This window comes from Narcine bancroftii, chromosome 5 (genome assembly GCF_036971445.1).
Source record: "Narcine bancroftii isolate sNarBan1 chromosome 5, sNarBan1.hap1, whole genome shotgun sequence".
Classification (NCBI taxonomy): domain Eukaryota; kingdom Metazoa; phylum Chordata; class Chondrichthyes; order Torpediniformes; family Narcinidae; genus Narcine; species Narcine bancroftii.
In genome coordinates, this window is record NC_091473.1 from 85,625,742 (window position 1) to 85,648,413 (window position 22,672).

The 22,672-nt window shown below is 39.7% G+C and overlaps 1 protein-coding gene across 3 annotated transcripts in view; it reads right to left on the reverse strand.

Moving 5' to 3' along the window:
• tprb (translocated promoter region b, nuclear basket protein) overlaps positions 1-22,672 on the reverse strand; it is a 113,650-nt gene that overhangs the window by 17,105 nt on the left and 73,873 nt on the right. For 2 of the 3 annotated variants that reach the window (XM_069938183.1, XM_069938182.1), the window contains exons 30-40: positions 21,719-21,849; positions 17,829-18,039; positions 14,107-14,253; positions 12,697-12,895; positions 10,003-10,226; positions 9,790-9,869; positions 9,299-9,507; positions 8,809-9,081; positions 6,531-6,670; positions 5,612-5,707; positions 1,389-1,580 (exon numbers count right to left, since the gene is read on the reverse strand). In XM_069938183.1, the coding sequence (XP_069794284.1) occupies positions 1,389-1,580; positions 5,612-5,707; positions 6,531-6,670; positions 8,809-9,081; positions 9,299-9,507; positions 9,790-9,869; positions 10,003-10,226; positions 12,697-12,895; positions 14,107-14,253; positions 17,829-18,039; positions 21,719-21,849 (1,902 nt within the window). The remainder of the gene's footprint in view (positions 1-1,388; positions 1,581-5,611; positions 5,708-6,530; positions 6,671-8,808; positions 9,082-9,298; positions 9,508-9,789; positions 9,870-10,002; positions 10,227-12,696; positions 12,896-14,106; positions 14,254-17,828; positions 18,040-21,718; positions 21,850-22,672) is intronic. The other variant, XM_069938184.1, reaches the window with a different exon arrangement.

Consider the following 22,672-nt stretch of genomic DNA (forward strand, 5'->3'; position numbering starts at 1 on the left):
AGTTTATCCTTCCAAACCATTTTTCATGATCATTTCTGCTCCAAATCTTTTAGAGAAGATCTGCTGAGTTTCTCCAGCATTTGTGTGTTTTTTTCATTTATCAATTAAACTCCAAATGGTATCATAGCTTGTGCAGAATTTAACTGGTGTATGAAATCTTAGCAATCACCCTCTTGTTCAATTGTTACAAGTTCTCACATGACTTTGCTATGAGGGGCATTGCTCCAACTATGGTAGCAAACATTCAACTTTCAGAAACCCAAGAGGTTAATTATGTGTTTGTGGGAGCTTTACACTGATGAAAGAATAGCAAAGTGAACACGTTTTGCATGGATAGAAGACTGGCTAACAGGAAACAGTGGGCACAAAATGGGTCTTTTTATTGAAATTTAAGGCAGAAATTGATAGAGCATCAAAGATAGGGGAAGGCAAGACAGTGGGGCCGAGTGGGAAAATAGATCAGCTCATGGTGGGGCACTTGATGGGCTGAATAACAAATTTCTGCTCCTATGTCTTGTGTCCTGGGTCTAAAGTGGAAGGAGTCAAAGGAGAAGTTGTCAACTGCGAGGACAAGTTCCAACAGCAGAAGAGAATGTTAAGTTGATAGGGAGTGAATGGCTCACAGAACAATGCAGCATAGGCCCTTGAATCCTCAATGTTTGTGTTGGCTATGATGCAAAGTTCAACATTCTATTTACCTGCATGATTAATATCCATCCATTCGTGTTCTTGTGCCTGTCTAAATATCTCTGAAACATCACAATCTTACTTGCTTCCTTGAATGTTTCAGATTAAAAATCAGATTATGATACACCAGAAGGTTAAAAGGTCACTGGGGCAGGTGGGAATGTAAAGGTTAAACAGACAATAAAACACTATCTCAAAAGGGCAATATGGCTCATGCCTTGCTCCCAATTCAAATGACTGAAAATGGATTGCCATTTCTCAACATTAAAACAGTGACCAAAACAGTTAATGATTAAAATACAAAATAGAGTTCACAAAATTTATTTGGGGCAAGAAACATGTAACAATGATTAACCCATAACCAGAATAAAAACTTGCCCAAAGTTTGGGAAGGCCAAAATTGGTTTTTAAAGATAACTGACCTTCACAGATCCATTTAAAGTTGACAAACTATTCAGTTCATCATCCTTTTTCACTTCAAAATGTCCACTGTTGGTAGTTGGGGGGGGGGAGGGAGAAAATGCCACTGTGTATATTTAATGAGAAACGTTTGTATATATTTTGGTTGATATGGTTCACAGTATAAAAAAATATTAAAACAATGTCCACTGTTCACAATAAAACAGCTCAAAATGTGAATCAGGTCAAAGAATCTGCCAGACACCATTTGAATTCAATCTAATCCAGCTTCAGGATTTTACCTGCTCTTGGTCTTGTTCATTGTCTGGATCTTCATCACTCTCAATAATAATGCATTCAGTTTGTGTCTGAGAATTCTGTGATGACTGGGTATTTTGCTGATGCTCTGGTGGTTGAGGAACCAAATCCAAAGGATGAGAGGTCTCTTCATTATCTTCCATCAGTTGAGAAGGTGGGTATTCTTCAATGACCACCTACATATAATAAAGAAGAAATCAGAATAGAAATCACTTTTCATTGGGCAAATTACTGGGACTGCACTGACAAACTGCTCCATAATAAGTCCGACATATAAATGGACTCAATAAAAACTTATTTTGTGTCTTTAATTTTTTTTTAAGCTTTGAGTTATCTGCTGCCTCCTTTTTAAATTCTTATTGCCAAGTTCCACCTGCTGTGGCAAATTGTTGCTGTCAACCTTAAAACATTTTGCCCAGATTCAACCTTGATTTATATGCAATTAACTTTCAGAAATAGTTTCACTGATGTACATTTTAGTTTATAGAACACACCCACACAGGCAACCTTCCTGCCGAGTTTTTATTTAAAAGGTAATAGTGCAGTATGGATGCTCTGCCAAAGAAATCTTCTTTGGTTCCTACATACCATTGTGCAACATACATCAAATCTAGGTAAAACACAGGATTCTATTGACACTGTGGTTAAGTGGGAAAAAGAACAAATGCTGGAGAAACTCAGCAGGTCAAACAATGCCTTTATGTAGCCCAAAATATTGGTGATGTATCTTTATCTTTGCCACAAAAAGGCACTGTTTGATCTGCTGAGTTTCTCCAGCATTTGTGTGTTTTTTTCATTTATCAATTGTACATCAGGTTATCCTTCTTGCTTTATCAACTTGAACCCATCCCCCACTATGGCCCATACACACTATATCAATTATTCTACAAAAAAGCCAAGAATACACTATCATACCAATTGCCAAGTCTGGTATTAAATTTTGGGCTTCCTGAAACAACAGAATTTAAAAGCAGTATTGGTGTTACTTCGTTGAGGCTCATCAATGGAAAACTGGCTTCTTGAGGCACTCTAATCTGTGTGGTAAATGTACTGTCATTGTGCCTTTTGATCAGGAGCTCCAACGACAATTAAGCATGTATTTGTAAGTGAGAGTGGCACTAATGAACTCTAACACCCTCCTGTACAGTTCCTCATTGCCGCTTGTGATTCTACTGACAAATGGTGTCATCGGCAAACTTGTAGATGGCATTGGAATTGTGCCTGGCCAGACAATCATGGGTGAATAACTAGTAGAGCAGTGGGGTATGTATGAGTTTCTGTTTTCGAGGTGATCCAGAGCTGAGAAGAGAGTCAGTTGTGGAGCGATTGTGACGATAGGCGAATTGCAGTGGGTCCAGATCTTTGCTTTGGTACGTGATAATTCTGGCCATGACCAGCCTCTCAAGGCATTTCATCACAGTAGAAGTTAGTGCGACTGGATGGTAGTAGTTGAGGCAGCTCACACTACTCTTGTGTACCCAGGATAATTGATGCCCTTTTAAAGCAGCTGGGAACCTCTGACTACCACAATGAGAGGTTGAAAATATCAGTGATCGCTCTAACTAGTTGGTTGGGGCAGATTTTCAGTACCCTGCCAGGTATTCCGTTGGGGCCTGATGTCGTGAGGGTTCACCCTCTTGAATGATGTTCTGACATCACTCTCAGAGACAGATATCACAGAGTCTTCAACCTTTTCAGGGATTCTCAAAGGCATTGTTTGGTTCTTCTCAAAGCGGGCATAGGAATTCAGATCATTGGATAGTGAAGCATTGCAGCCTTCTACAGTGTTCGTCTTCGCTTTGTAAGATCTCAATCCCTGGCCTAAAATACCCTTGCTCTTGCCCTCAGCAGGTTGCTGCTGAGCAAGAGCAAGAGCTTCAGGATTTCTGGTTGGGGAACACCTGGTATTTCCGCATGGGCTTATGCTTATCCACGCAGGTCTTGATGAAGTCAATGACATTCATTCAAGTCTATGGATGAGTCCTTGAATATGTTCCAGTCCATCAACTCAAAGCAGTCCTGCAGATGCTCCTCCACCTTGCACCACAGGCACTGTGGTCTTCAGTCTCTGCTTGTACACCAGGAGGAGACGATTCGACTTGCTGAAGTGCATTCGTGGCATGGCTCGATATGTATTCTTCATGGCGGTGTAGCAGTGGTCGAGTGTGTTGGTTCCCCTGGACTCGCATGTGACATATTGGTGGTAGTTTATAGAGATTTCTTCAGGTTGGCCTGCTTGAAGTCTCCCACAATGATCAGGAAGGAATCCAGATGCGCTGTCTCTTGGCTTTTTATCACAGTGCTCAGTCCCGCTTGACGTTAGCCTGGGGCGGAATGTACACTGATCAGGACGATGGCGGTGTACTCCCTCGACAGGTAGAATGGGAAACACTTGATAGCTAGATGTTCCAGGTCAAGGGAGGACTGGGACATGACTGTCATGCCTGTGCACCAAGAACTGATGATCACACAAACACCACCTCCATTGGTTTTTCCAGATGCTAGTGTTCGATCAATGCCATGGAGAGTGTAGCCCTTGGGCTGCAATGCAGTGTCCAGAATGTCTGCATTTAGGCATGCTGCATGATGTGCTTTATGGAAACATGTCTAACTCCCTGATGTTCACTGATGTTGAAGTCTGGCTTGGAGTTCATCGTTTATTCTCCAAGGACTGTACGTTGGCCAGGAGGATGGTAGGGAGCAGAAGTCTCGGGTCCTGGCATCTCAGCTTGACTTGTAGTTCCCCCTCTGCATCCACATGGTTGGGTCTTCTTTACCTGGCTCGTGGGTCTGCTGCTGTACCTGCTAGAGTTGCTTAAAACTCCCACGGAGTTGTTGTTAAATCTGCGTAAACAGTTTAAAAGTCCCTCGGCCCGACGGAGATTGCCGATTCTGAGCAATCTTAGTACCTCCATGCTGTCGGCTAAATTTGTTTTCAGTTTTCTCATTTTTAGTTTAATTTTTTAGGAGTTCTGAATGGGAATATTTGATTATTCCCGTCAAAGAAGCTCACAAAGAGTCGCTGCTGTAAGGCACCATTTTGTTTCATTTTACCTGGCTTTAATCTGCCAAGGTAGGTAGTATTAGAGGTAGAACAGGGCTGTAGAACATGTCCTGCTTTTTTTGCTTCAAGGAGCTGGCTTGATGTGTAAAAGAACTCACCAACCCAGCTTTTTTCTGTTGTATGAACAACCAAGCTGATTTCCAGATACGGGTCGTGTATACGGCAATAACGTAACTTTTCAGTGTAAAAAGAGCTACTGTGTATCCAAAATTGCCTCTAATTGTAAAGCTTTCTTCCCAAAACTTTAACAGAATAAGTGGCAAAGTATTTTGTGTTCCTTCAGAAAGGAAGATAGTCCTGGTTCATAACTTTTTCTTTGGAATTATTTAATATAGTTGACACACACTTCTCAAGGAAATGAGGAGAAATTTGGAATTTTTCCTCAGTTGAAAAAAATTACAAAAGTTTAATGTAAATGAAAATAAAATGTCAATTCAGAAAAGATAAGGACTTCAGATGAAACTGAAACTTTACCTCAATTACCAGATCACATTATACCTAATCAGGATCCAATTTTACAGTGTGAAACATGGAAGTCTACAGATGCTTGTGATTGTAATTAAAAACACACCATAAATACTGGAGGAACTCAGATATGCAGTGGAATCCCGTTATAATGCAATAGTTGTGGTCCAAAAAAATTGTTTTTTTTTAAAAAATTGCGGCACTAAAAAAGCAGGCTCGGGCTAAAGCAAGGTTTCACAACTGTGTGCAACATATACACATCGATCACAGCAGCATTCACCACCATCCCTCCCCCATTCGTGGCAGCACTCATCAATCCTCCCCCACTCTCTTTACGGCAGAACTCACACCCTCCCCACCCTGCTTGCAGCAGGAATCCTCCCTCATCAATGAGATGGATTTCCCACCAAGATAAACATTACTGTACTTACCTTAATCATTTTGATGTGCCACTTCAAAACATCTGCTGCGCCACCGGGTGGTTATCCCTCATACTGCATCTTTTAAAATAGACTCACTTAGCGTCCTATCTCAAAGAACGGAACGTGGACATTAAGCGCCGCATTCCTTGTATATAATCAGGGTAAAATGATTCATCGTCTTTTTGTATTACTGATATTACCTAATTTTACACTTATGCTTTTACAGTCTGAAACTGACTAGTGGCAATTAATTCACCTGGGTGATAGAATCCTGCGAATCCAGGTTCTCTGACTGCAGATGCATTTCAGCATCTGTTTCTGCACTTTCTTCCACCTCTTGCATGTGCTCTTCCTGAAATTTAAATAGTTCATAAAAGTTTTAAATACTATCAACACTAATTCTACAAAAAATATTCAAATGTAGCTGTGGGTGCAGGAAATCAGTGTATCTTTTTTAATTTTTGAGAAAGAACTTTTTTCTCCAACTGTCCTTTTCGAAATGAAGTCAATTTCAGATATTCCACCATCCAATCCTTTTGAAATCTCAACAATTCAGAACATGGTACATTGAGCTAATGTTTTCCACGCTTCCTTCTTACACACGAATTTCCGAGTTCCAACAATTCCTTCAAACTTACCTGGTTCATTAGAAAACTCATAATACTGAGAAACAAATGAAACTTGGAAATGAATGTGTAATACCCAAGAGCCCAGAAAATCTGCCAGCCCAGCACCATGCATGTCCCAAATGTGCCAGATTATTTTTTTACATAACATCTATGGATTTCATGGGCAAGTTTTTTGCCATTCACAATCATACTGATTGCAACAGGCCATACAACTGCACATATTCTGCCATTTAATTAGATTCAATTGTGCATCCTGTTTGATAACCTTCCCTCTAATAATCTATTGAATGCTTTTGAAAAATTTCACTTATTTTACTGTTTACATGCAATTAAGATAATTTGTGATTTTGTGGGAACAAATACTTGAATTGGACTACTTTGTGGCTTTACTCTAATTTTGCTTGGTTCCTTTAATTTGAATATCCAAACACATGGGAATAATCTTCATGTGCCTGAATTAGATCACATTTTCAATACCTCTCTCAAATCAGAGAAGCTTCCTCTTTCCTGTCTATTTTCCAATTACATTGGTAATATGTCAAGTACCTCACATACCGCTCGTAGGGTAAGCTTCAACTTCTTTGACTGATGTTCCAAAGACTCATCCTGACCATGAACTGTATTGTCTGCATTAGTCTCATCTTCATCTTCACGCTGGCGCTTTGGTATAGTAGTCGAACCTGAAACTGAAAGGTGATATCTCAAACTATTATTTCAAACTCACAAAGGCTTTTCTTAAACATAGGCACAAGACATTCTAAAAATCCACAAAGTTAAATCACTACATGATAATAGCTCAAGAATCAAAACTGGTATCAGAGAAGTTATCAACTCACCAAATAGTGGTGAATCCATAACTATGAATTTGAGTATTAACTTTCCCAAGGAAGAGATGTCTGAGTGTTATCCAGAATTGTACCTTCTGGGAAATAATATGGATATGAGTTTTAAACTGTCCAGATACCAAATTCATTCTGTGATGGTCACCTTGTTGGAAGTGTATAGTGATCACGTGGAAGTCCCAACTAAATATTGCACAATGGAAGATGGAAATGCAGAGATGTATTCCCCCGGAGAAAATCACGTAAAATTTAAGGAGAAAATATGGCTCATTTGTCAGGGTGTTGCAACCCTATCTGTAACATATTGGTATGCAGATATAATTATATCCCTTCTGAATAAATGAAATGCAATAATCCATGCCAGTGGTGAAATGATTGAGATCAATGAAATGGGTTGTGGCGCAGATGACGGGCTCTTGTAATTCGTTCCTTATCTTTTTATTTTAGGTTTCTTCGTGTTTTTATCAAATTCCCTTAAGGGTTTGCGACTTTACTGATATTTGGTTCCTTAAATTTGTTTAATTTATATAATCTTTTCTTTGTTCTATTAGAGTATGGGTAGGGAAAAAAATAAACTATGTTATATACTATTGTTGAAAGAAATTGCATTGTTTATTTGGATTTATGAGTGTTTGAAAAATCAAAAATAAAATATTCAGGGTCCACTCTCTAAAATGTTAGAAGGAGCAATGTGAATGGATTTACTGGAAATTAAAGTAGAAGTCATGTACTTCCAACATTTTCCAGTTTCAATCATGACTTTGAATATCATTGTGGTAAAAACCAGGCAGTCCCGCACAAAGAAAAATAACCTTGCATTCAATTTATAATAATTGGATTTTATGTTAAAATAGCTTGCCTGGCTTTCTTTGTTATATATGAATAAAGGGAAAAATCATTAAAATTTTGTCACCAACTTCCCAGGTCATTAAATAAAAACAATTATCCAAGATCTCTTTCAGGGCTTTATCATCAATAAACTATGCTATGAAATTAGTAAGATTTATGTTAGTTAATGCAAAGAAAACAATCCAAATATTGAGGTCAGTTGCAGGTTTGCTCCACTGGTGGGATAATGGAAGAATATCGAGATCTCAGCAAATTAAAATTTGGGTAAATTTGTATGCCAAATGACAATCAGAATAAAGAAGTCAGCTTTGAAGGAATAGAATCTGAAAAGGCTCTGATCAATCAGGAGCATGCCAATTGGAATACAAATTGATTTTTTTTAAAATGTTGAGCAATGAGGTTTTAAGCAGGACCAGGATGTCTTCACACACAAACCAGTTCCAGTAAGATTTCAGGAACCTTGTTCTTGTCTTTATCACCGAGATTAAAACAAGAGCATCAGTGAAACAACACCAACCATACCATGTACCAGTTTGCAACTTTGTATCTAAACAGAAGACCTTTATTGAAAGAGTCTAAGGTTTAATAGATCAATTTTTGAAAATAGATGAGAATGGTAGAATTTTACCTTGTCCAGGAAAGCCAAAATTTGGTGCCAGAGTTTCAAAATGAAGGGTTTGGCTGAGTCATCTATACCAAGTGGGTACAATTTTAAATCTGATGGTAAACATACAGGACTAGAACCACAGCAATATGGTTTCCCAAATGCACCACTCCCTACCAAGTCTTTTAACATTAATTCAATGGACCCTTCCAAGACAAATGCTAATAAGGCTTTTGTTACTCAAATTACTCAAGGAATGTGCTGTAAAAGCGGAGGATATGAAAATCAGACCTGGTCTTCCAGAAATGAAATCTTAATGACTTAGTCCTATTATTACTCAAGATTAAGAAGGTAAAATTGCAAAACAAAAACAGAAAATGTTGGTCAGATTGGACATGAAAAGTCAAAGACTGACTTCTTCCCACATCTGTGAAGTATTTCAGCATTTTCTGTTTTCAATTTACAACATCTGCACTTTTCTCAGCATTAAAAGTTGACCTTTAAGGCAATCAGATTATAACAAACTAACCTGTTCCAAATACAGCAGTAGAAGTGGAAGGTCGTTCCAATGGAGAGTTCTGTACGACATCTGCGAGGTTTGTTGAAAGTTCCTGATTTGTTGGCTCAACCTGAAGTGTTTGTTGAGTGGGCTGAACAAAGGCTGTTGCCTGTGTCTGCTGCTGTTGGACTGTCAGAATAGGCTGTGATAAATTTGGGATGTTTGGACTTGTTGAACGCACAGTTCCACTTGCGCTGCCGAAAACAGTTACATGTTCCACCGGTCCTTCTGATTGTATGGCTGCTGTATAAAGGTAAGGGTGAAATTGAATACAAGGATGAGACTAGCAACTAACACTGTTGTTCAATGAAAATATTAACTGGGTTTACAAAACTCTAATTTCTCAACTATAACATAATTTCTCAACTATAACAAACCAATGCAAGTATTACATAGCTAATAGTTTCAAGCAATGTGATAACAGTTGCTTGCTCTTTGATTCAATATACAAGCTAGGTACCTTCTTGAGTTTCAACCTGTGTTGTTGGCATCACTGTTGCAGTTGGTGTTGTGGCTGGTCCAGTAACAGTTGCAGGAGTAACCATTGGACGAATACTGGCTCTTGGCGTGGACTTGCTACCAGGAACTGGCCCAGCAGCTACTTTGCTTGGTGTTGCTACGAGAGGGGTTGGCTTGATGTTAGCTGTTGGTGGATCAGATGAGCTAGAACTGTAGAGAATTTTGAAGTTTAATACTTTCCCCCATTCAGGAGCGAAATTTTAAAGAATAGCTTTCATAATTAAAATGTGATTTACCAAAAAAATGACAGTAAGCATACAAACAAGGTTAAGAGGAAGATTTACTTTAAATAAAACAAGATTCCATTCAGTGTATTCTAGTGTAAAATCCCTCGTGGATGATTCTTGTGTTGAAAGAGAAAGTTTTCTCGGCATATGCTATGCATTGATTTTTCTCAATGTTGGACTAGTTTAAAATAATGTTTATTCTTACCTTCCTCTGTCTGTTGATACTTGAGTTTGTTTCAGAGTGATCTGTCTCTGTGGATCCAGTTGTCTCTGTGGCTCAGAAGTCTAATGCAAAACAAAAATAAATCCCATAACGTTTAAATGATGTCAAATTATTTTCATGTTTTCAGACCATTTTACACTCTGCATTTGGTAGTCACAATTCCCTCATTCTCTCCAAGAATCTTTCTCTATATACCTTGGTTAGTTCTTGTGGCTCCTCACGTTGTTCATGCTGACGTTCCTGGTGCTCTTTCAGCTCTCGTTTGAGTCTAGTAATGTGACCATCATACTGCGATTTCAGTGCACTCATGCGCACCTCCAACTCCTCTCTTTGTTGATCTAAACTGCTAACACGCTGCTTCAACTCTTCATTGTGCTGCTTCAACTCTTCATTCTCTTTGGCCAATTGCTCTTTTAAACCTAAAACAACAAAACTTGATTATTTTTTTTTAATCAAAATAAACCATTGAACTTTCAGTAAAATAACATTACTCAACATTCATTTCCATGTTTGAAACAAAGCTCTTCAGGTTCTAACGATTAGAAACAAACTGTAACACAAAGCAACAAAGCCCCTTTAGAACAGCGATGAGTAGAACCTTCCCCAGTCGATGGTGGTGAATCTGTGGAATTCGTAGCCAGACAAATGTGGAGGCCAAGTCATTGGATACATTTAAAGCAAAGTTTGATAGGTTCTTGAGTAGTAAAGGAATCAGAAGTTTATAGGGACAAAATAGGAGAACAGGGTTAAGAGGAAAAATATATCAGCTATAATGTGAAAGGTGAAGAGGGACCAAATGGTCAAAACTGCACCTGCATCTTATTATCTCAAGGTCAAAGAGTTCTTTCTTGGTTGGAGCAGTTTATGTATTCCCATCAACCCAGCCCTCACCCGCATCTCTTCCATTTATTATTTCAAAGAAACACCAAAACTGCAGATGCTGGAATTGTAATAAAATAATGAACTGCTGGAGGAACACAAAGTCGAAAAGCATCCATGGGCAGAAATTAGTTGTCAGCATTTTGAACCAAAACTCTTTATTTAACAAGCATAAAAGTTGAAGGAGGGGGCCACATATTGCATTTGAAGGGTTGGGAGAGGTGGGGGGAGTAGCTGGGAGGCACCAAAAGGTCAGAACGCATTGGACAAAAAGGTGGGCGAGGTGGAGGGGCAGGGAGAGGGTGGACTCTCCAAATTCTTCCACATTTGCTCCCAGGATGAGACCTTGCATTCCAGGACGAGATCTTGCATTCCAGGACATCCGAGATTCTCTCTTTAATAAACACCCACCACCCCCCCACCTCCACTCCAATCTGCCATGCTGAAAGCTGACACAGGCAAGGCCCTCAACTTTTCCTCCATTATATTGATGACTACATCAGGGCTGCATCATCCACAGTGATGAGCTTGTAAACTTCATTCACTTCGCTGCCTGATCTCAAACTCAACTAGTTCATCTCTGATAACACTCTCTCCTTTTTTGACATCGCATCTCCATCTTGGGAGACAAGTTTTCCACCGACATATTTTACAAACCCACCAACTTCCACAATGACACTTCCTCACACCCTGTCCCCTGCAATAATTCTATTCCCTTCTCGCAATTTCTCCATCTTTGCCACATCTGTTCCCAAGATGAGGTCTTCCAGTCCAGATCATCTAAAATGTTTGCTTTCTTCCACAATTGTGGCTTCCTTTCCACCACCATCAACCCAGCCCTCACCCGCATCTCTTCCATTTTCCACTCATCTGCCCTGGTCCCTCTGCCCATAGATGCAACGGAGAATTACCCTTGTCCTGACCAGCAACCCCAGCAGCCTCTGCATCCAACACAATATCCTCTACCTGACACATCTTCCCCCCACCTATGCCTTCCAAAAGGACTACTCTCTCCATGACTCCTTCAAGCACTCATCTCTCCCGACCAACTGCACCCCACCCCTCCCAACAGCACCTTCCCCTATGGCCTCAGGAGGTGCCACACTTGCGCCCTCACATTCTCCCTCACCAGAGTCCAGGACCCCAAACAGGCCTTTCAAGTGAAGCAGCACTTCACTTGTAGATCCCCAAGAGCTCCCTTTGTGACCTTCTCTACATTGGAGAGACTGGGCGCAGACTGGGAGATCGCTTCACTGAGCATCTTTGCTCAGGGACAGAGACCTCCCAGTGGCCAAGCATTTCAGTTCTGTATTTCACTCCCATACTCACATGTCTGTTCATGGACTTGTACTATCCCACCAAGATCACCCGTGAATTGGAGGAACACTTGATTTTCCATCTGAGCATCTCCAGTCAGAGGGCATTAATATAGACTTCTCTGATTTCTGCTAACCTGCTCTCCGTTCCCCTGCCCTTCCCTGTTTTCTTTCCCTCAGTTCTCCACCTCTTCTCTCTCTTTTCACATAGCCATCCTTCCCTTCTTTGCTACTATGCCCTCCCTCCCGTTTCCTATTACCTCCTGCCTTTGCGACCGTGCTCCTCCCCCACCCTCCCAACCTTAACTTTTTATTCAGTCGCCTGCCAATATTTTTCTATACCTTAAAGGGCTCAAAGCAGAAACACTGGTTATGTGCATTTATCTTTGTTATATAAGGTATATTGTTTTGACCTGCTGAGTTTCTCCAGCATTGTGCTTTTGCTAATTTCTCTGAATCAGAACACTCACACACAGGGCCATTAACACTTCCCTGATTCTCACACCACCAATGATGAAGGTTAATTTAAGTCGCCAATTAACTTAAAACCCTGCGTGTCATTGGGATGTATTGACAAAGTGTCCCTAGAATTATTCAATACATTTTTCTTCACAAGCTTAAATTCTATGTTCTTTTCTGCAATTAGCTTTCCTTTTCACCATATAACAAATTTGTAAAAATACAAATGGCTAACCAGCTAGCTGTGTTATCTTCTGTTTGGCTACCAATATTGCTTTCTTGGTTTTCTCCTCTTTCTCCACAATCTGTTGCCGAAGCTGTTCTTCAAGGTTTCCTTTCTCTTGCAGTTCCTGACGCAAACGGGAAAGTTCACCTTGCAACTGGTTTACTTCATCCTGTAATTTTTTAACTTCAGATTCCTTCTCATTGACAGACTGAAGAAATATAGAAATTTGTAATTATTCAAGAGGCTGCTTGTACAAGACTATCCTTATAAAAGTTTGGCTGTTGATTAAGGATATGCATAAAGAATTGCTGATGACAAATTATTTATTTACCCAACACTGCTAACTGTTTTCATTAGTCATGTTATGCATGTATCATTCTCTAATCTTTCTAAAAAATATATACACTGATATTTCTTTTATATTTTCTCAAAATTTAGAATAATCATGTTTATTCAGGCAATGAACTCCCTCAGTGCTGCTCCACTAACATCAAGGCAAATTTAATATCTTTGAATCTTGATCAGATCACTTGAACACTAGTTTCCAGAACATTAGCCACACTTTTGTGGAAGCTCAGAAGAGTCCAACAAATAGCACTATTTTTTCCATACCTTGTTTTTGCTAGTCAATCAATTATTCCCACTCTCTTCCCCACCCATGTCAGTTGCCTCATTGAAAACCCACACTACATCATAACATAGAACAGTGGTAATAACAAGGATTCTATACACTGATGTTCTGTGTAAACAAAACTTGAATGAAAATGCATACAGCAAGTCTAAAGAATCCTAATACAGACCCACTAAGCAGCACATGGTTCAATATCAATTGACTGGAAGTCAGTTAACAGTTCATTTAATGATCACCTCCAGTATAAACAGCAAGATTACCCTAACTCTTTGCCAACTCCTCTAAACATTGGGAAGGGACCATATGGTTGACTAATTTTTAATGCTGCAACTTCCAAATGAACTGAAATATCTGTATCACGGGCAAATTTCAACACCATCTCACTTCATCACCCATCTGGATACCAAGATTAAAAGGTAGCTGCTTCTTGATACCAGTCATGTGCATCTTGGATGTAACCTACATTTGTATAAATTATTGGCAGTAATTAGCACCTTGCAGCAGGCCAAGGTACTCCCTTCTCAAGTTTTGTTACAAAATGTGCTGTAGCTTCTACCACGTGTTGCAATGGGAGAGGAATCACAAAACTTACTCAGGAAAACTGGCAGTTATTTTGCTTCCTCCTGCAATGTCAGCATTCTTCCTATTGTTAAATACAACCAACATATCCTTGCACTTGGATAAAGTGACCAGATCAGAAGCAGAAAAATCATAACCTTACAATATTTTGATCTTATGTTCAGATGAAGTCCTTATCAGAACAGCTAGTAGTTACTTTGTGATGTTACCTTTTGCAGGGCTTCTGTCTGAGACTCTAAAGCCTTTGCTCTAGATTCAGACTGAGCCAAAGCTTCTTGCAAATCCTGGGTGGCTTGAGCAGAAGACTGTTCTGCCTGTTGATCTGCTGAATGTTGAGAAGAAGTCTCAGCAACCACCTGGAAGACAGGATAAATATTTCGACAAAAACAAGTGACGAAATAAAAGGATGGACAGTGCCCTGAAAGAAAATTTTCCACAGTTTCTTTTAACATTTAAAAAAAAATTTCACTAAGTACTTTAATGAGGTGATACCAACCAATTGAAAAATTAGATGAAGCAGAGGGTGTAAACAGCCCAGCAATTAGAGTATTTTGCTTTGACAAAAAAGAGACAAAGACCGACATTTTTAAAAGTGAATTTAGAGAATCAGGGCAAGCATAAGAGTGAAGGGCAAAGCTGTTAAGATTAAGAAAACTTGGCACATGGAGGACCAGGTTGGGGGGGAAAAAAAGGAGGCAGTTACAATGAGCCAGGATCAAGCAAGTCTCTTCAATACAAGGAGGAAATTAGGAGGGCCAAAAAAAAGGGGTGAGGAAATTTCTCCAGCATTTGAGATAAAGAATCCTATTAAATTCTACATTAAGGGTAAAAGTGTAGCCAGGGAAAGAGTAGGCTGACTTGAGGATCAATATAGTAATGTTTTGCACAACAGGAAATAGGCATGGTCTCAAATGAATTCTTATCATCTGATTTTACTCCGAAGAAGAGCATAGAGGATGAGCTCAGGGGAGGAAACAGTAATATTCTGGAGCAAATCAACATTACGAAGGAGGTAATGTTGAAAGTCATGAAACTTTTGTGGATGAATCCCTAGGGCCTGACCAGGTGCATCCAAGAATGTTATGGCAAATGAAGAAATTACTGAGGCCCAGGCAGATTTTTATAACTCCTTTAGCTACAGGTGAGTTGTTCTAAGTTCAGGAGACAGGTAATGTGCCTTGATTGAAGAAGTGCAGCAGGCTGAAACCCAAAAAAAAACTTCAGACAGTGAGAATGGGAAAGTTATTCAAAAGGATTCCAAGACAAATTAGGACTGATTAGATTTAGTTACTATGGGTTTGTGTGTGTGGAATATGTCACAAATTTGATGGGGCTTTTCTGACAAGATGACCAAGAGGATTAGACAGTAAATTTTGTCCACATAGACTTTAGCAACAAGGACTTTGAAAAGGTCCTACGTGGTCAGGTGGTCCAGAGTGTTATAGCATACATAATCCAAGATCTGCTCACAAATTGGATATAAAATTGGCATGGGAGATAGGAGGCAAAGAATAGAGAAGGATTGTTTTTCTCTTGATTGAGGGCCTTTGTCCAGTGGTGTGCCACTGAGATTGGTGCTAGGTCCTGTTATTTTCCATATAATTTTATGATATCAACAAGAAATCACGCAACACCAAACTAGTGGTACAGCGGATAATAAAAATGTTCAAGGTCATAATAGTATATTCATCAAATGGTAAAATCAGCAAAATGGCATTTGGAATTTAGCTCAAACAAGCAAGGTAATACAGGACACAATCGTTTATCTGGAACCCTTGGGGGACAGTGTGTCCAAATTTTGGATTTTTCCCCAATTTCGGAAAGCCAGATTTAAGACCACCCGAATTGTGCTGCTGTATCCACCCCCACCCCCTTCCAGTTGAGCTGCCGTTTCCCACCCCCCCGCCCACTCGATTTGCGCTGCCGGTCTCTTGCCTGCCCGACTTGCACTGCCGATCTCCCCCCCCTCGAGCTGCCGTCTCTCTCCCCACTTGCCAGATTTTGGAGATTTCTAGATTTTAGATGTCCAGATAAAGGATTGTGTACCTGTACATTTTGGGAATTTAAACCAGGGCACCCCATAAAGAGTGAATTCAACAGATCCCATGTAGTATAGGAAAACAGTTCCCTGAAAATGGGAACATAAGTATTCAGGATCGTGGAGTCTTAAGGCATGCTTGATTTCATCAAAGCACAGAGTAAAAGAATTGGCATGTCAGGGATGTGCAAAATGTTAGTTAGGCCACACTTGGAAAAATTCTGTACAGTTTTGGAGGCTATATTACACCAAAAACATGATTCATCAAGATAGGGTTTGGAATTGATTCACACGGGCATTGGCTGGTTTGGAGAGCTTTGGTTATATTCAATTTGGAGAAGTTGGGTCATTTTCATTGCAGCAAAGGAGGCCAAGAACAGAATAGTATATCTACAGATCTTTCAAAAATGATGCCACATGAAAGAGGTATATACAATTAAGAGAGGCATAACACTGATATAGCTTTGAATGACTGGGTAGTTAGGCAATTTCTATATCTCATAGTTGGGTTGCCTAAAACTATCAGAGTTGGGGGGAGGGGATGTGGTTTAAAAGCTGGAGGGAGGAGGTTCAAAGTGAGTTTGAGGGGGATATCTTTAAAAGAAGCTGTTATCAGGAAGGTTTGTCGAGGCAAAACAGCAGCACTTGAATGAATATCATTTAAAAGGCATTCAGACACACACTTGAATGAGCAAGGAATAATTGGAATTAGTACAATGGCTGAGCATGGAAGCAGTCAGATGAAGGGCATGTTTCTATCCTGTACATCCCAGGGAACATACCAGTACTTCAGATGTGATGAAGTCAAATCATGAGGTGATGTTCAAGGATGAAGGAAAGTCAGTTAGACAAATACAGAAAGGACACAGACCCATCAGCCCACCAAGTCCACATAGTCAATCGAGTACATAAAACCTATGCTAATTCATTTTATTCTCCTCACATTCCAAAAGTTAGCATGGACATAATGGGCCAAAAGCCCAGTTTCTGCACTATAAAACAGGATTCTCTGACATTCCCATCAACTGTCTCGAGCTTCATTTACTCAAGGGCATTTTGTAGATGTGGTGCAGGGAAAAAAAAAGGCGCAAGAGAACAATGCAGTCAAATTGAAAATGGCTATTTTAGGATTGGGAATTAAAGTTGTCTCTTGATTAAACTGGCAAATAGAATTGCACAAGATTTACAACCAGAGAAATGTAATTAGACTAGTTTGGAGATTCGACTGGAAAAGGAAACATTTAATCTTCCCAAATGAAAGTTTTGAGTCATCCACATTTAATGCTGGACAATGCAACAAAACATTAGCAGACATAAATCGCAGTATTAAAATGGCTATGGCAAAGTTCACAATCATTTAATGTTTTTAAAAACTTAATATTTCATTTTTGAACAAGTTATCATTGGAGCTTGTATTTTAATTTGAACATTGGGCTCAGTCTGCCAGAATATTTCATGAATAGATATCAGAAATTAAGCAGTGTATTGAACAAGTGTTCCTTGTTCACAGTGGAATCGTTATTAACTTCTGCGAGTCAGATAATTACAAACAAAACTGATTTGAAACAGTAATTTGTTCCTTTTGTGACAAAAAAAACAAAGTGAATTGTACTCAAGCTCTTTTTTATGTAACAAGACAGATGTTCCCTTCCTTACAAAAAATGCTAATGTACCTAGAAAGTCAGCTCCAACCGTGGAGGGGGAGGAGATAATGTAAAGTATAGAGGGGCAGTCAAAATTCACCTCAATTCTAGATTTACATGTAATACATGAAGAAAGGGATTAAACTAAAACATCTTAAGATATCACAAATTATATGAACCTTTAATTAATGAAACAAGTTTAAAAATTGCAGCTTGGATAAACATATTTAAGTAATTAGTCATAATTTACCTTATCATACTGTGCTTTGAGCTCCTCATATTGAGTCTTGTATCTACGACCAATCTTCTTAACTTGGGTGATAGTTTTGTTCTTTTCCTGGATATCTGCTACTCTTGCCATCATTTCTTGTTTTAGTTTATCTCGATCAGTGGTCACTCTGTTAAGTTCATTTTTCAATGATTGTACATCCCGTTGCGATACAGAGGATGATGCATTCAGTCTGTAAGCAAAGCAGCATTTGATGGTCAGACATTTTAAAATATTTCAATAGCGTAGATTCCAGATTAGTTACCTAGTTCTGTTAATAAATACCAACATTAATAATTTGTAAAAACTAGTGATTAGAAATTTTACATTTAGTACATCAATATTGCTTGAAAAATATGAAAATTTAAGACATATTTTTCATGTTTCAACACAGGAAAAAGGAAGGGTCTTAAATACATAATAGTACACTGATGTCACTTTGGATGACTGTGTGTGGAATGGCCACAAAATTGGGAAAAACTTCACTGACCTAGCCACTCATGGTTTTTGACCATCCCTGTGGCAACATTACATTTTTGCTATTTATCAAAGTTAACCACACGAAGTCAGAGACAGTGCATGCAAGTAGTGACTCGAGTCAATGGGAGAGTGCTTTGGGTTCAGTGACCAGAGTAGTTTAAGAATAGTTATGGAAAAGGATAGGACTGTTCACAACTTGAAGTCCTGAATAGGGGCAAAACTTCCACAAGTTGATAGGAAAACGATGTTTGTAGATAAAGAAGTCAGGCAAGCGGAGGTTATTAAAAGTGAGACAGCAATGGATCAGGGGCAGCATATCATATCCCTCTTCAGGACAAGTTTGCTGGAAGTAGTGAACAATAGCTGACAAGAGATATTGAGGGTCTGCTGAAGAAAAAGGAAACACATGCCATGTATGAACAGATGGGATCGAATGGAATGGATCTCAAAACGAGTCTTGGGGATGTAGGAGTGCACTCCAGAAATCAAGGCGGCAAAAAGGAGACATGAGATTGCATTAACATTGATAGGATATAGAAGAATCTTCATAGATTCTAAGGAACATTAAAGTCTGAAGAAGTGGTGAATGTCTAAAAACACAAAGGCCCCAGGACCCGACCGCGTATTCCAAGAGGCAGAACGAGGGATTTATGATGCAACCATTTGATTTTAGAGCATTCACAGCTTCTGCACTTCAATGTGCAGGCACAGAAGTCTGAAATAGTTTTGGCACACGTGAGCAGAATATTGAGAAAAAAAATTACATCTGTAACAGGAGTTTCTGAGACAATACTTGGAAGCACTGTGTACAGTTCTGGTTTCCCAGCTGAAGGAAGGATATAATTAAATTGGAAAGGATACAGAAGAGATTAGGATATTATCAGGACTGGAGTATTTGAATTAGAGTGGGGTTGAGTTTTTAATTACCTGAACCATAGAAGGCTGAGGTGTGATCTTATAGGACATAAAACAGTACAGCACAGGAATATACCCTTTGGCTAACATGTCTGACCAGAACTCAAACCACAAATCTAACCAAAACTGCTAGTTACACTTGATATCCCCCATCCCCCTCATATTCATGTGTCTATCGAGACGCCTCTTAAAATGCTACTATTACATTGGCTTCCACTACTATTCCTGTCAGCCCATTCCAGGCACCTGCCACTCTTTTGTTCAAAAGATTTGCCCCATACATTTCCCTTAAACTTCTCCCTCAAACACATGTCCTCCAATGTGTGACACTTTTAACCTGGGGAAAAGATTCTGACAATCCACCCTATCAATGCCTTTGTACTTGTTTTCTTGGATAAACCCATCAGGTTGCCCTACAGAGAAAACAATTAAAATTTATCAAACCTTTACCCATAATTAATACCCTCTTAGCAACATCTTAGTCAACCTCTTCTGTACCTTTTCCAAAACTTCAATGTCTTTCCTGTGATGATGCAACCAGAATTCCACACAGTATTCAAGATGAATCCACATAAGGCGGCGGGATCAGACAACTTACCTGCTTGGGTACTGAAGGACTGCGCAGACCAATTGATGGAGGTCTTTGTGGACATGTTAAACACTTCACTGCAACAGTCCATCATTCCCACAGGGTTCAAGGCAGCCACCATCATCCAAGAGGGGGACAATAACAGACCTTAATGACAACTCTCCAGTGGCACTGAGCTCTATCATTATGAAATGCTTCGAGTGTTTGGTGATGGAATGCATCAAAACATACCTCCCAGAGACGCTGGATCTATTTCAATGTACTTATAGAAGAAACTGTTCCACAGATGATGCAACAGCCTCATCCCTTCACTCCATTCTGTCCTGAAGAATGATGCCTCATATGCCAGGCTGCTGTTCATTGACTTCAGCTTGGCGTTTAATACGATCATTCCTCCGAGCTGGTGGAGAGGCTGTCCTCACTGGCACTCAACACCCCTCTATGTAACTGGATCCTGGACTTCCTAATGGAAAGACCACTCTGTCCAGGTCAGTAGCAGAATATAACGCTGAGCACTGGTGCACCTCAGGGCTGTGTGCTCTGCCTGCTCCTGTTCATGTTACTGACTCACGACAGCATTGCCAGATCCAGTTTCAACAGTATTATCAAGTTTGCAGATGACACAATACTTGGACTCATCAGAAACAATGATGAGTCTCAATGTGGACAAGAAGAAGGAGATAATTGTGGACTTCAAGCGGACCAGGAATGATCACATCAACAATTCTGTTATAGAGAGACTGGAGAGCACCAAGTTATTGGAGGTCACTTAACTAGTGATCATGGACATTCAACATCTCCTCACTTGACAGAAAGGCGCAATAGCGACTGCACTTCCTGAGAAGACTGAAGCGGGCAAGGCTACCAGCCACCATTATATCAACAGTGTGGTGCAGTTGCTGCAGAGAAATTGATCACACGTCAATCCACAGGACCATAAAAGTGGGAGAGAGGATCACTGAAGTTTCTCTCTCTCTCTCTCTCTCTCTTCTCCCCCTCCCACCCACCCCAATCAACATCAACATGGTGTAAAGGGATCGCCTGAAGAGGGCACACAAAATTCATTGAGGACTCCTTCCACACAGCATCTCTCAATGGCTCCTGTCAGGGAAGAGATACAGGAGGATCAGAGCCAGCACCACAAGACTGATGAACAGCTTCTTTCCATAGGCAGTGAGAATGCTGAACGATCAAAGGAACTCCTTGCACTAATCATGTGTACAAAACATTATTTTGAAGGATAAAATACTTCTCCATATGTATTATTTGTCTGTATGTGTTATGTCTAGTTGTTATAACATCTGCATGTTTTGCATTGGGGACCAGAAAACACTGTTTCATTTTGTTTGGTTCCCCTTGTACAATCAGATAACAGTAAACTTGACTTTTCCAAGTGCAACTTAACGAAAATTTTATTATAGCTTCAATATGACTTTTTTTTTTAAATAGAGTAATAATGAGGGACATAGATGAAATGAATGTTCACAATCTTTCCCCCCACCCCTCCCACCAAGGTAAATGATTCAAGAAAGAGAGGGCTAAGGTTCAAGGTGGGAGGTTTCAGAGGGACTAGCGGAGCAACTTTTTCAATTCAGGACAGTACATATCTGGAACAAACTACCAGAGGATGCAATTTCAACATGAAAAATAACTCAATGCCCACATGGTCAAGTTGGACCAAAGTGCCCATTCTTTCCCCTATGACTATTAGTGCAAAGAGGTAGGGAGAGGAGAAATAGATTCTCCAAAGACTTGCTCAGAATGAATAAAGTCACTATATTTAGCAGCATCAGGCTGCAGTAACTTAATCACATGCCTAAGGCATCAAAGAATCAAAATATTTCAACTGCCCTTGCTTTAACATCACGCATACAGCAGACTTTCTTACCGAGCAACTTCAGTTTTCAGTTTGCCAGTTTCTTCAGTTAGTTGTTGGATGCGTTTGGCATTTGTATCTTTCTCTGAAATCAATTTCTTGTACTCATCAGGGTCAGTCTCCTTCTGTTGACTAATTAATTGCTGAAAAGCAAAAGGTATTTTATTAATTCTTACTAGTTTCAAATGTGCAGTGAATAACGCAAACATTTTATCACAACTTCAAATAAACTAAATTTACAGGGAAAATTAATCCAAACTGTAGTGTACAGCAAGGATCAATGTTTAGCATCATGTTGTTTGTCACATGCATGAATGATTTCCATGAGAATTGTCAGTGACATGACGATTAAGTTTCCAATGACACCAACATTGGTGGTGAATTGTACAGTGAAGACTACAATAGGATTCAACTGGGAAAGTGGACAAGGGAATAACAGGTGGAACTTAAACTCAGACAAGTTCAAGACTACACATTTTGGGAACTGAAACAAGGTTAGGCCTCATTGAATGGCAGAGCTCTGGGGAGCATTACAGAACAGTGATTCCTTGGGGTTATGAAAGTGGGACATAAATGGACAGAATGGGGAAGGAGGAATATGGTATGTTTGCCTTCATTGGCTGTAAACTCTAGCAGCTGAGTTATGTGCAGCTGTATAAATCAAAGGTAAGATGTGATTATGCTCAAGTGCGCACAGGAATGTTGCATGGGCTGGAGGGATGAAGTTATAAGGAGAGCTTGAAATAAGCTGGGATCAGCTTTATCGAACTACAAATCAAAAAGAAGTTTGTTTTCCCTGGGTAGTCGTCAAGTCAGGTTTATTGTCATCTGATTGCATTGGCTCAACCCGATGAAACAGCCTTCTCCGTCCACAGTGCAAAACATGCAGACACAACCAGGCCTAACATACAGATAATACATACGCAGGACAAGTATTCATATATACAAATAAATTAATATTGCTTC